The sequence below is a fragment of the Hemicordylus capensis genome, chromosome 2 (assembly GCF_027244095.1).
Source record: "Hemicordylus capensis ecotype Gifberg chromosome 2, rHemCap1.1.pri, whole genome shotgun sequence".
NCBI classification, from domain to species: Eukaryota; Metazoa; Chordata; class Lepidosauria; order Squamata; family Cordylidae; genus Hemicordylus; species Hemicordylus capensis.
Window position 1 is genome coordinate 375,727,407 of NC_069658.1, and position 15,865 is coordinate 375,743,271.

Sequence of the window (15,865 nt, forward strand, 5' to 3'; positions counted from 1 at the left end):
CAATGGTATCCTTCTGGAGCACCTCTCGAATATGGGGATTGGAGTGGCTTCAGTCCTTTTGGGGGGGAAGGGTCCAGAAGCTGGTGCTGGGGGACTACTGCTCAGCTCCTTTACCATAGGTTTGTGGGGTCCCACAGGGTTCAGTTTTGTCCCCCATGCTATTCAACATCTACATGAAACCACTGGGAAATATCATCTGGGGTCTTGAACTGAGTTCTCAGCAATATGCAAATGACACTCAGCTCTATCTCTCCTTATCACCTGATCCTAGGGAGGCAGTGGATGACCTTGATCAAGGGCTAGAGTCCATGTTGGGCTGGATGTGGGCTAATAAAGTGAGATTGCATCGAGACAGGATGGAGGTGTTGTTGGTCAGTAGGAGAGCCAATCCAGATGAAGGGATTCGACTGGTTCTGGATGAGGTTGCAATCCCCTTGAAGGAACAAGTATGCAGCTTGGGAGTACGGCTGGACCCGGCTCTACTTTTGGATGCTCAGGTGGAGGCAGTGGCCAGGGATGCTTTTGCAGAGCTTCAGCTAGTGCACCAGCTGTGTCCCTTTCTCAAAAAGGCAGATCTGGCTACAGTTACCCACACCTTAGTCACATCACGGCTAGATTACTGTAACATGCTCTACGTGGAACTGCTCTTGAAGAATATTTGGAAAGTGAAGCTAATGCAAAATGCAACAGCTAGGATTTTATCCAGAGCTGCCCTTTGGGATCCTATTACAGCCATTCCGAAAGAACTGTATTGGCTACCAGTTTGTGTCCTGGTCCAATTCAAAGTGCTGATTTTGATCTTCAAAGCCCTTAATGATTTGGGCCCTGGATATCTGAAGGACCACCTGCTCCCACAGGGTTTCTGTCCATTTGACAAGATTCACCGGAGGGGGCTCTGCTCCACGTGCTGACAGTGAGAGAGACTCGGCGGTCGAGCACGTGGGCAGGTCCTTCTCAGTCATTGCCCCCAGGCTTGGGAATGCTTTTCCAGCTGGCATCCACTCCTCAGCCTCCATCACTGTTTTTAGAAAACAAGTAAAAACATGGCTCTCCTCCCAAGCTTTTAGATGAGAGTACAGTTTTTACTGCTGCTGCTGCTCTGTTACTGTTTTATATAGGATTTTAAATGTTTGAAGATATAGAGATATATTATTTTTATATTTAATATTTGAACTTTTAATTTGTATTTTAATTGTGCATTGTATTAATTATGTTGTAAACCGTTTTGGGATTATTTTAATAAAAAGCAGTAGAGAAATGGAACAATAAATAAAAATAGAAATAAATAAATTATGCTGCATACCAAAAACGGTTCTAGCTGGAACAGACTCCTTATTAATCCAGAAAGACACCTGAGAAAGGATGACTGTCATGATGCAGGGAGTATATATCTGTATCATGAAGTAGCCCATCTTCCTTTGTAAGTGGAAATAAACAGTCATTATTACGTATTCACCTGTTAGGAAACAAGTATATTAGCATTATCTTTGTCCAGGTATTAGAGAATCTTGGAATGTTTTAAATAAACAAATAAGCAGGGCTGTGTGTGCTCCATATTTTAAAAGCGCAGAGAAAAGCTGGATTCTGCAACCTGAATACACAATGCAAATCAAGCATTTCATATATTTGCATTACCATTCTGGTTTTCCTAGTCATTGGGGCATTGCCCACAAGTGCTAGAAATTTTATTCAAGCTTGATTGGTCTTCTTGGCTTTCAGCCAGCATTGCCTACAAACTCTGAAGCACAATTTCCTTGCCACATGGGCTAGAAACTTGCTTAAAACAAAAATGAAAACAGATATCCTCAGGAAGCTCAGTTCTGTGCTCAGTACCTCATTCTGCATTTTTAGATGTGTCTACTGAATAATGTTTAGCATCTGTATAGCACTTTTGAGCATTCAAAGCACTTCACATGTCTTCCTGTAATCTTTACAGCAACCCGTAAGGTAAGTATTATTATTTTGTTATTGTAGCTGCGGGGGCTGAGGCAACTTTCCATGTGGGGAAAAGCAGATTTGAACTGGGAACTTTACAATGCATGGTTCAGCCTCTTAGTCACTAATGCTGCACTTGCTCTGCAAGCCTTGCAAATAAGCTTGGTTTTATTGCTTTAGCTTCATAACCAAACTTTCTCTGAAGCTTGGTAGCAGAAGCTAGCTTCATACTGGCCCATGATGCATCACTTCCCTTCATTCTGCATCCTCCCTCCAGCTTAAAATTAGCTGCCATGTGGCAGAAAGAAGAATGAGTCTGGGATTGGAAGGAATGATGAGAAGCTTCTTATCACTGTCCGCAGGACTAGCAGTTGGGACAAGTACCCTCTTTGATATATAGCTTTGCCAAAAACAAAAACAAAGAACCCCTATGCATGTAAAAGGACAATTTTGAAAATCAATCTCCGATAGGAAATCAGTGGAACTTTTCCAGCAGTTTTAGTCTAGTGCAATATATCGAATGAAGTCTGAAACATTAAGAACACAGTTATTTCAATGGCATTTTCTTATAATAGCACTCCATATGCACCTGTTGACTTACCAGTATTGGATTTAATTGTTTCACTAGATACTGTTTGTCCTATAAGATCATACTGGAGAAGACTGGAAGATTCTTGTGGTACTTCCACTGAATACAGTGGTCCCTTTTTCCAGGTGTAAATAATCTCACTTTTAGGATAAGCATCTGAATGAGGGAGAGAATATATATATATTAAGTATACTGATTAGGTTTACATCTCAGTGTCAAAATAAGCGGCTAGTCTGCCCTTAGGTAGGTGCTGTTGAAACACTAGATGGTGTGATTCTTGTTCTATGTACTGTCAACAGAAACAAATTGTCCCACCGCTTAATTCAGTAACAATGTCTTCAGGAATAGTTTGCTCTGGTTCAAAATGGTCATGAAGTACTTTGGCTTCTGGAGTTTCCTATTTTGAACAGATGCAGAGCTGCCCAACTTTGGCCCTCCAGCTATTTTTAGACTATAACTCCCATAATCCTGGTATAAAAATATGTTTGTTAAAGAAAGAAAGAAAGAAAGAAAGAAAGAAAGAAAGAAAGAAAGAAAGAAAGAAAGAAAGAAAGAAAGAAAGAATCCACAGCGGCCAATAGGTGGGGTTTATGGGAGTTGAAAGCCAACATCTGCAGGAGGGCCAAAGTTGAGCAGTCCTGAGCATCTCAATATTCCAAATGGAAGGAGATGACTTCACCACACCATGGTTAAAGGCACACACTCATGGACTTCAGGCTTATAGATGGGGAAGAGCAACAATATTCAGTCAGTATTCCATTTACTTCATGTAGCTGATGAAATGGATTCTAGTTTACAAATATTTAGTTTGTAAACATAATATTTAACAATATTATATTAATATTTAATAGTTAAGATGCCATAAGGCTCTCTGCTATTTTTGCCACAACAAGCACAGCTACTGCTATAGAAATTTTAAACGTAGTGCAATTTCAGGCCTTATTTTACCATAGTTCCAACAAGATGGAACTTTCATGATTTCTCTCTAGCTATCTCCACAGTACTGTATGTTGCTGATGCCAGTAAAATGCATTTGCCTAGAATCACTATATTTTCTACTTTTTCCCCCTGTCACCAGCACACAAACGTAGCTGTAGCTGAAATGAAGGATGTGTGAAGTCTTTTCATAGAAAATGTAAAACTAGAAGCCTTCTATTTGGCAGAACTGTTATGGCTTTTGGAACTTTTATCTTTAGGAACTTTTTCTCCTTCCATGTCAGCAAGACATCCATGTTGCTTCTGAGAGGAATAGTGAGGGGCAGTTTTTACCTACTCAACTAGGCTAGGAGCTTCATATGTTCCCCACCAAACAAGAGGTTAGGGAGATGTCAAAAACAAAATCTGAACTATAAAAATCAAATGTGTAAAGCATAAAAGGTAGACGGTGGGGTGTTGTTTTTTTAAAAAAAACACCCTTCAGCTGGAGCAGGAAACACTGAAGCAAGATGCATGACAAACTGGTCATCACATCCTAATGCACTTTCCATGAGGCAGGTATTTTAAACTTAAGGCTTGAAACATGACATCTTCTATCCCTAACTGACTATTCCAGTTTGGCCAATAAGTATGTGAACACTATGGCCTGGTTTGGATGTAATGCTAAATCGGGATTTAAGCGGTACATGAATGAACCATGGCTCCCTCTCTTCCTTCACATGCAAGAGGAGAATGCAAGCTTCCACTTGCACTTTTGACTAAACCACACTTTTCTGTTACATATAAACTCAGGGAGCTTAGAATAAGGTTTATTCTAATTCTAGTTACAAACCAGAACACACTTCATTTGTGCCCTGCTTCATTTGCAAATGCTATACATTTATATATCAGGCCAGACAAAGTATACATACTTCAGTGAAAGGCTAGGCAGCACATGACATGCAATATTTTGGAAACATGTACAATTTACATTTGCATATTCTACTTAGTGCTCTTTCAAGTAGTAAAGATCTTTGCTAATATTATTTTTTTAGACTTCTTACTCAATAACCTATTTGTTTCCCAGCTATTGCATGAGTTCCCTATGGTTCTAAATAGACCGAAGAATCCTCAAATATAATCTGATCTTTCTGCTGCTATATACTGTAAGTATTTTACTGAAGGGTGTTCTCTGCAGGAGGACATTACATTTCCCATCATGCTTTGTATGTGCAGTTCTTTATTCAAATGATGCTACTTTAAAAATTAGCAACAAACACCAAATACTTGTTTATTTTTTTTTTTTTTGCACTTTAAGCAGTGTTCCCTCTAAGGCGTGCGCATGTGCACAGGCTCACACACTTTTTGATGTCTGCTCAGTTAATTTTAGATCCTGCTCAGGTTTTATCAGGAAGGTCCCACTCTTAATGCATGTGCACTCACACTGTCTTGATCCTGCTGCCCAGAACAAAACTCATTCCGCACACAGACAAAAACAATTAGAGAAAACACTGACTGTAAGGTTTATTGTAACTTAGATGGCCTTTGTTCTACAAAACTAATAAAGCACCATGTCAGCCACAGTTCAGGATCTCTATCAAAATGCACTGTATGTTCAACTGTCCTAGTAATCCAGACTAAGAGATCATAGTGTGGCAAACTGCTTTCCTTAAAAGCCTCTCTGAAGAAATGCATTATTATAGAACATTATGTGACGATACTATTTAAATTGATAGTCTATCTATCTATCCTTATCCTAGTACATTGACCATATGACAAAACCAAGATAAATGAGAAAAGTTAATACTTCTCTATAAAGGTAATGGCAGCATTCCTGCAGGTACAAAGACAAGCTGAACAGCCTAAGGTGGAGAGGAGGAGCAAAAGAATCAATGGGTGAGTTCTCACAAGGCTGGGAAATTAGGAAATGCAAGATTTGTGAGCCGTGTGCGCTCTTGATTTCCAACTACAAGGCCTCAGAAATTTTCAAACCTGTCGAGCTGGCACCATGACAACCCAACAACATTTAACAGAGACTAGTAATCTAAACTTTGATCTAGGGTTCATTAAATATTGCATTGCCACGGTGCCAATGCAACACCACAGAAAATTTCCGGGTTGTAGGAATCCTTCCAGTGTATCAAAAGGTTCTCCTGTATTTTACTGGCTAAGGCTTAGCTTCTACTGAAAGGTATGAACTATTTGCAAACTTACAGCTCCCAAACTTCAGGGGACAAGCATGCCCATCCATAGGAAAGTTTACCAAACGCATTGGACAGTCAGCATTAATGGTAAGTCTAAAAAAAAAAAAAAGGAGGGGGAGGAGATTTTAGGCTGAGCTGAATCACCTCCAGAAGAAAAGAGAGAGAAAAAACTAGAGTGATTCCTTACCTCATTGTATAGAGAATGGTGCCATTCTGCATTATCCTGAAAAGTTTGTTAGGAGTTGTCATATTATGAGCAATTGACTTTTTTCCATTTCTAAAAAAGGTGTCTGGTGTCCAGATTTTACTGACCATTAAATTGTTCAATCTCAGTATTTCAGTGGGCCCACCAAACTTCAACCTCTCATCAATCCATGTTTGCCGAAAGAAAACATCCATTGTATATTCCTGTAAGATAACAAAGCCAAACAAAGATCAGGGCTCAGCTGCCTTGGAAACAACAAATAGTTACTTGAGGGTGGGGGAGAGGGGTGTATAAGCCAGACATGTTAACCACATTTCATTCACACCTTAACCACTTTCACCCTATTATCCTTAAGTAGTTACTTAAGGACTATGAAGAAAAACAAACTTTTCATGATGAGCAATTCCCAAATTAATAAGTGAAACATTAGTGAATTTGCTATACCCTCAAATAGAAACATTATTTTTTTATTTATAAAACAGAACTCCCAACACTAATGTCTTATAAGGGATATGTGGTATTGATTTAGGGCATGTTTTTAGCAGAGATTTGGATTTAATGAGGCTGTGGTAGGGTAAAAGCTTTCTCAGAGTCAGAGCCAAGAGAGTGGGTGGGGGAAGATTTAGCAAGTTTGTAAGATTCATTTTGAAATAACGTATGGGGAAAGCAAGGGATTCTGGGGGTTAGCAAGGAAGGAGTTGTTTTAATTGGCAGCCATGGGAGCAGGAGTGGGGTGTCTTTTACCCCTCATCTTTCCTTTCCTTACCTTGTGTCCTTGGCCTGTGTGTAAACTGGGAGCCTTTAGGACAATACACAGTGGCTGACACTCTGACTAAATTACTCAACAGAAATCCCACTGAAATTAATAGGGTGTTCATCATGACTAACTTGTTTTATCAATTTTAATAGGACTTCAATCAATTCATTTAGTCAAGATGACAGCCAGTTGATCTTATTTCAGTTTTGTTGGGATTGCCTTCTAACATAGACAGAATATCTCTTAACCAATGGAAATGGCTTACAAGGGCCTTTGTGGTGGCTAAATGCATTGTTCTGCAAAACTGGAAATGTAAATACCCTCCAGATATTGAAAAACTGTTCTTCGGTTACTTACTCTAGCAGCCCACAATCATTATTATTTCAATATGAGATCTTGTTTTTCTAAATATGAGGGGATTTGGTCTGAGTTTTTGGAATTATTTGCATTGTAAGTGTAATATATGTCTGAACTTAAAATAAAATTAGTTTATTTTTTTAAAAGATGTCAGCCAATGTCTTATTATTGCTACTACTACTAGAGACAGAAGTTTGGGGCACTCAATAAACTTGATAAATACATACAAAAAGAAAGATATACTACTATTATTTCACAATTCATATCCCAACTTTTGGTCCCCTAGGAAGGACTCCCAAGGCTGTCTAGATGACCAAGACAAGTCCAATTTAAATGATTAAGAATTGCACAGAAGCTCAACTCTGGATTTGTACAGTTCAAATTCATTTTCTGTGGATTTTATATGAAAAGTGTCCAAAGTGGATACTATTCTCTCTTTGTATTTCCTTCGAGAGAGTAGGCTGCAACTCTAAATCAATAAATTGGTTACAAGAAAGCCCCTATTTTTAAATCCTCATTCCCCAAAAGCCTGACTAACATTTATGGCATCATAAATTCCTTTAAGAAATTGATATTATTGATTTATGCCACATTTCTCCGCACATTGCTGTGTATTTTGCAAGAACTTTTCGTGATTCTTTGAAAGTAAAATGGCTTGTGTGGCTGAGAAAAGGCATCAAAGGCCAGGATCTAGGTTTGAAATGCCTGCTTTTACCAACTTGGCTTAAACCATATCTACCCAACATTGATTTCAGGAGGAATTGCAAGTAGGAGTGCAGCCTAGAGGTTGTCAGTAACTGATGCTCTGAAGAATTTGTTTTATTAAACAAAATAAAAACCTCCTTAAAAATCACGTCCATGTTCCAGAACGAAAATTATCCTAATGATTCTAGGAAGGAGGATTGGGGTTTACACTGTGTATTAAAAACACACACAACATGCTGATGACTCAAGTCCTGGTTCCATAACTGACTGCCTGTTGCCATCTGCTCTTTCACTGAGCAAAGGAAATACTCCCCGCTTTGTCTGACGTGCATTTGGACAAGTTTATTTTCCCAGCTCGGAGCTCTGAAGTAATTCTCTGCATTGTGGTGCAAAGGCCTACAATCTTCTTATAATGCTGATGCCCTCTAAACCAACGTGGTCTGCCTTTACACCCAGCAACACACACACACCCCAAAAGTCAGGCTGCATTGTGATCGAAGAATTTAATTTGGAAAGATGCTTCTAACTCACCCCACCCACCCTTCCAGCGTGCACACGAAATAAAAAATCCCGACGAGGCCCGCCTGGCCTATCAGCTGTGCAAACAGCTTCTCTGTGTATTCCCAACGGGAAATGCATTGCCGGGTCCCTGCAAGGCAGAGATTGTCGAGAAGATTAAAGCGAGTAATCTGCTCTAATGACAGTCCACTCAGATGCCACCGTAATGAATCCTCGAAAACAGGGCCAGGGCAGCCTCTCCCGCAAGCATGGGGCTTTGGGGCGGGGAAGAAGAACAGGGGGCACGATCCGCCATGGCACTCGACGGGAGGTGGCGGGGGGAGAGACTCACCATTTCCACGTCTGATACTGGGCCAAAGCTGGTCACGTAGATGTCTGTCTTGACTTCCGTCACAGCACCTGGGAAGCAGGGGGAGAAGTCTGCATGAATGTCATGGGGCGGGGGGCGGTCAGTCGATGAGTGGTGTGAGTGGGCTTCTGCCTCCCCTGCCATGTCTACCTACCCCTTAGACCACACTACTGCAGAGCTAGCCAGTTGGCAAAGCAACTTGCCCACACACTCGGCAAACCATTGTCAGCAGACTCAAAGGACAGCCCTGGGAGGTCTTGGGCGTCCGAGCAGGGCATGCCTGGGGGACGGTGGGCTGGGATCAGTGGGCTCGCTCCTCTCGCCGCCACCCCCTCCCTCGCTCCCAGCCTGAGCGCGTATGCTCGGAAGGCATGGCAAACCGAGCCACCCATGGGCAGCGTCCCTACTACGTCCCAAAGCGTTCGATGGAGTTTCCTCGTGCACACGATTGCAGTTTGACTTCCATACAAGTACGCTTTAGGACTACTACCGCTTCAGAGAAGACTCGAGTTGGGCATTCCCCTTCAAAAGAGTGAAATGTAATAAGACAGACACCTGGACTGCCTCTGCCTCCAAACCCAGGTCGGAGCCTATTGTCGTAGCCGTCCAAGAGCTTGTCGAGGATCCGAGAGATGTTCTCCGAGTAGAGGTCGCCCTCATCGGCGGTAGAGTCCACCGCCAGCACCTGGTCGAAGCTGCAAATACAACCAGAGAGCTCCACTGTCACCCAGAGCGTCCTCCTCGCCAAACCAAAACAAAAAGTTGTTTCTCTCTAGATCAACCACTCCCGGACCCTCCCTGTCCCCCAGCCAGCCAACAAGGAGAGCCTCCCCGCCTGCCCACATCCTCCTAAACGAGAGGAAGTTGTACTTACCATGCAGTGAGGCACACCCAAGAGAGCCACCAAGCCATGTCTGTGGACTGACTCCCCAAGATCCTGGTGCCAATCTGGTCAACTGGAGCAGGTCTCAGAGCCCATCTTCCTCCTTGTTTCTGTCCTCCCTTTCTGCTTTCTCCCTACTACTGGTAGTAAACCCGTTGGCGTGATGCTCTAGGGGAGGGCAGATGGACATGAGCTCTTTCCCTTCTCTCCCTCCTCGTCCCACCTTCCGGGCTTCCTCTTTCCCTGGGGGGGGATGTATGTATGGTCTCTGATATTGCCCCACTGTTGTTCAGCCTCATCTGAGTGCTTCAGTTGCGGAATTACAGTTTGAAGGGACGGTGCTCGGTCGGAGAGCAGTGACAATAATCGAATAAGGCATTAGGGGAGATTAAAAGGAAGAAATCCACTGCTAGTTTTGGCATGGAATTAGCAGGGACCCGTTAGGAAATCTGGAAAAGCGCTGGCATCTTGCTGATAGAGATTATGTTCGAAATGGCCTCAGCTTTTATTATTTTTATGGTTCATAGAGAGATTATTATGCAGCCGGTGCATCATTAGAACCATTTGGTGGGGGGGCGGGGGAAAGAATTCTTTCATTTGCCCAGGTTTTTTTTATTTCTGTCCTTTATACCCTGTAAAATGACCAGGCCTTACATCCAAACTTAGATTTACTAACATTGCCTTCCAATAACTTATGTACATATGCTCATGCTGAAATGCATATGTTGAGATATTTTAAAAGGCTTATCTTTGCTTCCGGGCCCTCGTCTGGGTGATAGCACAACATGGTAAAGTGTGCACTGTTGCCAGTGTTGCTTTGTTAGGTCTTGCTGTTCTATTCATTATGTATATAGCAAGACTCCCCTGCCAGCTAGATATGTACATCTAGATCCAGTGAAATGGAAGTGAAGGATTTTTGAGTCAATGGCAACAAATTGGTCTGGTTCCAAGTACTCCAGTTTCACTGATTTTAATGTAATGTATTATATTTTGAGAAAGTGTACATTGACTAACTAGTGGCGCAATTCAAGTGCTGTTGCAATGTTATGCACACTCATCTGAGGGCTCAGTGTGACTTTTTTCTGAGTAAGAATGCTTAGAATCAGGTCACAAGGGCTCAGTCTTGCACATAATTAAGTCCCCTTGAATCCTATGAGCCCCAATCAGGGGGCATAGCAAGGTTGACTATGGGACAAGATGTCTAGATGGTTCCCCTGCCTTTTTCGTTTTCCCACACCACCACCCCTACCTGGCTCCAGTTTTTGCTGCAGAAGAACTATACATACATGGTGAAAAATGAAGCATTCTTGGCCCACGCTCCAGTCAGAAGCCAGGAGCTAGCTACTGAGTCCGGGAGGCAGAAGAGCAGGATGTTTCCTGGCCAGTAGGGGGCCCCTTCCCTCATAGGCTCAGGGACACTGTGGGTCCAATAGACCCATGGTTCTCCCCCCCCCCCACTCTCCCATCCAAATTTGAACGTACTGGAGAGAAGTCTCTCTGCAATCAGAGAGACTGCAGAGAGGAGGGGGAACTGACTGTGCAAGCCTCATTCTTTACTGAAGGACAGCCCACACAGCCAATCATGCCAGAGTAGAGGGAAGAGCTTCCTCCTTCAACTCCGGTTCCAAGGGAAGCAGCCTGTGGTTCTGAATTCGGACGTCCCACAGGCCAGGCTGCCTTCCTCGTGTTGCAGTGATGAAACTCACTACAACCCAAGTGTTCAGAAAGGAATTCCAAATCTGAACCCTTAGTGTCATCACTACGTGTAACCTGGGTTGCCCACATTCAGACATAACATCTGCAGGACCACAGCCCCATTCAACTGTGGTTCCATGTTATGTGCAAATACGACCAGAGTTAATCAACATAACTTAGTTATGAGGGCCACTCAGTTCAGACAGTCTCAAGTTTGCTTAACTGTGTGTTGGATAGCACACTCTTTCTTGGAAATGTGCAGGGGCGTAGCTAGGGGAAAGGGAGCCTGTGTTCTCCCCTCTCCCCAACAGTCTCTTGGAGTGAGGGAGACAATGAAGAAGCAGAAGACCAGGGAGGGGTGGAGCTGGGGGGCCCTCAGGAGCTGGAGGCCTGGGTTCTTTGAACCCATTCACTCAATTATAGCTACACCCCTGGAAATGTGACTCATGAATTGAAACCATGCTATCTTCTGTGTGTGCACATTCAGTGTTTATGGACTGAATGATCGATGTACGTTTCTTGCTTTACATGACACAAAAACAAACTGTATTATGAGACCAGTGTACTATTGGTACTTTGGTCTCACAGTATGAAAAACATAAATCAACTGTTCATACAACATATGTAAAGGTGCATGAACATGCATATATGTTTTTGTATAAATGACTCTATATGTGAAAACTGAACCTAGAAACTGTAACCCTGAATACAGGTTACAGATGTTGTACCACTGTGTGTGCATTGAACATCATATGAGAATAACTACGCAGGTTGTACATGCATTCAGTGCAATGTGCAAATAACCCTGAAGTTATCTTTCACTGGGTCAGTTTTGAAATCCTGTGTTTTACAAGAGGAGGAGAAAGTCATTTGAATTGCCCCAAGAAAATATACTTTGTATACTTGTTCCATTTGCTGCATTCAGTGAAGCAAATGCCTCTCCTCCCCCTGATGCTTAAAGTGGCTGGTGGGGAGCGGGTTTGCAGCTAGCCTCATGGAGGGGGTACATATGAAGCTGTCCACAAGGCACATGATTTGACTTGCCTAACCAGCTACAAGCAGAGTGCCAGCTTTATAGATAACCCCCACACACACACACCCGATCTTCCCCACAGTCCATGCAGGGTATCCTTTCCTTCACTGAGTATCTGGTTGCCATAAAGGACTGAGTGGAATTTTTATTATTATTATTATTATTATTATTATTCCATCCTGATTGGCTGTTGGTGGGGATTTTTTTCCAGCTATGCCTCACTGATGTGTGCTTGCTGTTGGGCATGCTGATAGGGGTGGACGCCATTTAATAGCATGAGTATTGGTCACTTTGGCAGGTGAGTACAGGCTTGGGGAGGTAGTTGAAAGTATGGTTTTTAGCCAGAGGCACCTTTAAGGAGAATGATGGGTTCCATGGAACAGCCCTCAGGGTTGCGTGGCCTGGGGATGTCTGGGAATGGATTCCCTTTGGAGTGTTTTTCAGCTCACCCACTTTGGTTTAGGGCCCAGGCAGGCAGTGGCTCGTGCAATTCCCCCTTGACATAAGAAGCTGTGTGGCAAGGAGAAAGCTATTGCAGTCAATTGACTGCTGGTAACCTCCAAGCCCAGGAGTGGATTAATCTTTTGGCTGCCCATAGGCAGCCAAAGATTTGCCACCCCAGGGACCAGAGTAAGGGTGCATGGGGGGGAGGGAAATTGAACTCTGTTTTTTTACCTTGAAAAATGCCACTGTGTAGTGGTGGAGGCTCTGCCCGCCTCCTAAACCAGGGATTCTCAGCATTGTGTCTCCAGATGTTATTGGACTTCAACTCCCATAATTACAATCAAAGGCCACTGGGGCTGGGGATTATGGGAGCTGAAGTCTAATAACATCTGGGGACCCAACGTTGAGAATCCCTGTCCTAAATCATCACAGGAGGTGAGGTCGGGCACTGGAGGATGGCGGCAAAAGAGGTCCTCCCTCAAGCCTGGCTTACTCGCAAATTACACAGAATGGGTGATTTCGGGCCTCTGCACATGCATGCACAAAAGCCCAAAATTGCCTGCTCTGGGTCATTTGCAAGTAAGCTGGGCTTGATGGAGAGAACCTCTTTCACCACCGTCCTCCAGTGCCTCACCTCACCTCCTGTGATGGTTTAGGAAGTGGGCGGAGACTGCCGCTACACAGTGGCATTTTTAAAGGGGGGGGAATAAGCTTCCCTCCAGATGCTGCTCCCCAAGATTTGCTGCCATAGGCCGCTGCCTATATTGCCTATGCGGTAATCCACCATTGTCCAAGCCCAGTTGCTTTGCCCAGCTGTGGGTGAGCAGTCCTAGTTGTTGGGTTGCCTCCGCTGGGGGAAGGAGTTGCCCACACTCTAGTTAAATCTTAAGTTTTGCACAGTTGCAGATCCTTGCTAGTTAATAAAGTGTGGTCCTAGTTCAACCCATCATGCTCATCGTGTCTTCCCTGGGGTCTGGGGCAATGCTGCAACACCACACTGATCTACTAGAGAGGATATAAAACTGTAGGCAGGAGGACAACAGTCTCTCCTTCTTGCCATGCACATGCACATATGCAAAGTGAACTGGCCCATCTATATATTTATTTATTTATTATGTATGTATGTATGTATGTATTTATTTATTTATTTATTATTAAAACTTTTATACTGCCCTTCCAAAAGGCTCAGGGCGGTTTACATTAAAACACCATTAAAATCAGTTAACAAGTAAAAGAAAAATTATAAAGCACAAAAACAATGATTAACAATTAAAAACATCATAAAACAGCAATTAAATAATCAGAACAATTTAAAAACAAATTTTAAAAAGCTGAGAAAGCCTGGTTGAAGAGATGTGTTTTCAGGTGTTTTTTGAAAATTGCCAGAGATGGGGAGGATCGATCGGAGCAGAACCACTGTAAAACAGTGCCTCCCACCCCCAACATCCTCAGACGTTCCAGAAGGATACTATGGTCGATAGTATCGAAAGCTGCCGAGAGATCCAAGAGGACCAACAGAGTCACACTTCCTCTGTCCATTGCCAATTGGAGATCATCCATCAGGCCGACCAAGGCAGTCTCCACCCCATAGCCCGCCCAAAAATCAGTTTGAATTGGGTTTAGATAATCAGTTTCATCCAAGACCACCTGGAGCTGAGAGGCCACCACCTTCTCAATTACCTTGCCCAGCCATGGGAGGTTGGAAACAGGCCTATGACTCTGAGGGATCTAATGCAGGCTTCTTAAGAAGAGGTCTAATAATTGCCTCCTTAAGACAAGGAGGCATCCTGCCTTCCCTCAGAGAAGCATTTATGATTTCTACCAGGCCGCTTACAACAGCCTCCCTGCTAGATCGAACAAGCCATGTTGGACAAGGGTCAAGAGGACAAGTGGTAGGCCTTGAGATATTTGATTCTCTAAGCCATACCCGTGGCTGATCCCATGCATGGCAGCTCTCATGAGAGTTCGGAGAGCTGCCAGATAGCCACGGGATGGATGGAAGGGAGGAAAAGGGTAGCTGTGGCTGGCCAGAAAGTGTGTGTAGGGGGGTGGCGGCAAGAAACTGGGGTGGGGGTGGGAGAAGAAGCTGGCCCACTAGACAACCAGAAGGGTGGGGAGAGGATTCTGGTGCCCGGCCAGCCAGAAAGTAGCAGGCAGGCCAGCTGGCTAGAATGGAGGTGAGAGGGAGAAGAAACCGGCCCTCCCAAAGGCAGGGGGGGCAGGAGAAGAAGCTGGTGCCTGGCTGTCCAGAAAGCGGCAGGAAGGCCAGCCAGCTAGAAATGCAGGGGGTGGCAGGTGGGAGAAGAAGCCCACCAGCCAGCCTGCCAGAAAGCAGGCGGGAGGGACCGGTGCCCAGCTAGCCCAAAAGCAGAGGGAGGGGGAGACAAGAGAAAGGTGGCATGTAAGCCAATGGGGGAGGTGGGCAGTAGGTGGGTGGGCTGGCCAGAGGCACAGATGCTCTCTGCCCGGCCCAGCTAGTATTTACTTATTCTGTCTTCCCCATCCATGTTATATAGCCAAGAGAAACTATTACCTTTAAGTGTCCTGAAACACATCCAAACTGCTGTAATGTATATATTTGTATCAGTTAATTTATCAAATAATGCTAAAGACCAAGTGGATGATTCATTATATATCTTTAATGTCTGTCTCACGTTTCATAGTGGAAAGTGCTAACCCACCTGGTTTTGCCTGCAGCTCACTCCACTACCACCATTTCATGGACCAAGTGCCATATGAGATTTCAGGATTTCAGCCTCAGGCAAAACTTCAAACCAAAGGGAATTCTTCTCACAGTCACAAACAACAGAAGTCCTAGAGTAAGAAAAACAAAACAGCAGTCATTGAAACATTCAAATACATGCAGCACAAAAAGGAGTAAAAGGATACAGATTTAAAATGTTTGTGTGTGTTTTTTTAAGTTGGGTAAAAATGGAGAATTAAGTTGCAACCGAGTGGTGGTTCATCACACTGCATCATATTTTTATCTTGAAATATTTTAATGTGTATGTTGAATAATATATTGGCTTTTGAACTGATTTTTGTTTGTTTGTTTAAAGCACTATAATATGAGTTGGTACAATCCTGCATTTCCTTCACCCCTGCCAGAAAAAAAACCCTTCTTTTTTCTGTCACTGCATTTTTACCCTCCAGGGACATGGATTCCTTCTTGCCTTTCTTTTCATATCACACTGCTGTTATTCACCATGAGCCTTAGAGATAGAGCAGACAATGTAAATCAAAATACACTAATAGATTTTTCAACAACAAAGTCT

General features: G+C 43.4%; 1 protein-coding gene and 1 long non-coding RNA gene across 3 annotated transcripts in view; one reads left to right on the forward strand and one right to left on the reverse strand.

Moving 5' to 3' along the window:
* The window catches only part of GABRA6 (gamma-aminobutyric acid type A receptor subunit alpha6), a 60,951-nt gene extending 51,426 nt beyond the window's left edge, over nt 1–9,525 (reverse strand). The window contains exons 1-7 of one of the 2 annotated variants that reach the window (XM_053297336.1): nt 9,410–9,525; nt 9,091–9,230; nt 8,518–8,585; nt 5,831–6,051; nt 5,654–5,736; nt 2,537–2,680; nt 1,304–1,456 (exon numbers count right to left, since the gene is read on the reverse strand). In XM_053297336.1, coding sequence (XP_053153311.1) covers nt 1,304–1,456; nt 2,537–2,680; nt 5,654–5,736; nt 5,831–6,051; nt 8,518–8,585; nt 9,091–9,230; nt 9,410–9,447 — 847 coding nt within the window. In that variant the 5' untranslated portion in view covers nt 9,448–9,525. Of the gene's footprint in view, nt 1–1,303; nt 1,457–2,536; nt 2,681–5,653; nt 5,737–5,830; nt 6,052–8,517; nt 8,586–8,689; nt 8,741–9,090; nt 9,231–9,409 lie in introns of those variants that run through there. The other variant, XM_053297337.1, reaches the window with a different exon arrangement.
* LOC128345434 (uncharacterized) lies at nt 9,395–15,404 on the forward strand. The gene is made up of 3 exons (XR_008316470.1): nt 9,395–9,500; nt 12,358–12,444; nt 15,288–15,404. It is a non-coding gene; the product is annotated as an uncharacterized LOC128345434 (long non-coding RNA).
* Nucleotides 15,405–15,865: the final 461 nt, after the last annotated feature.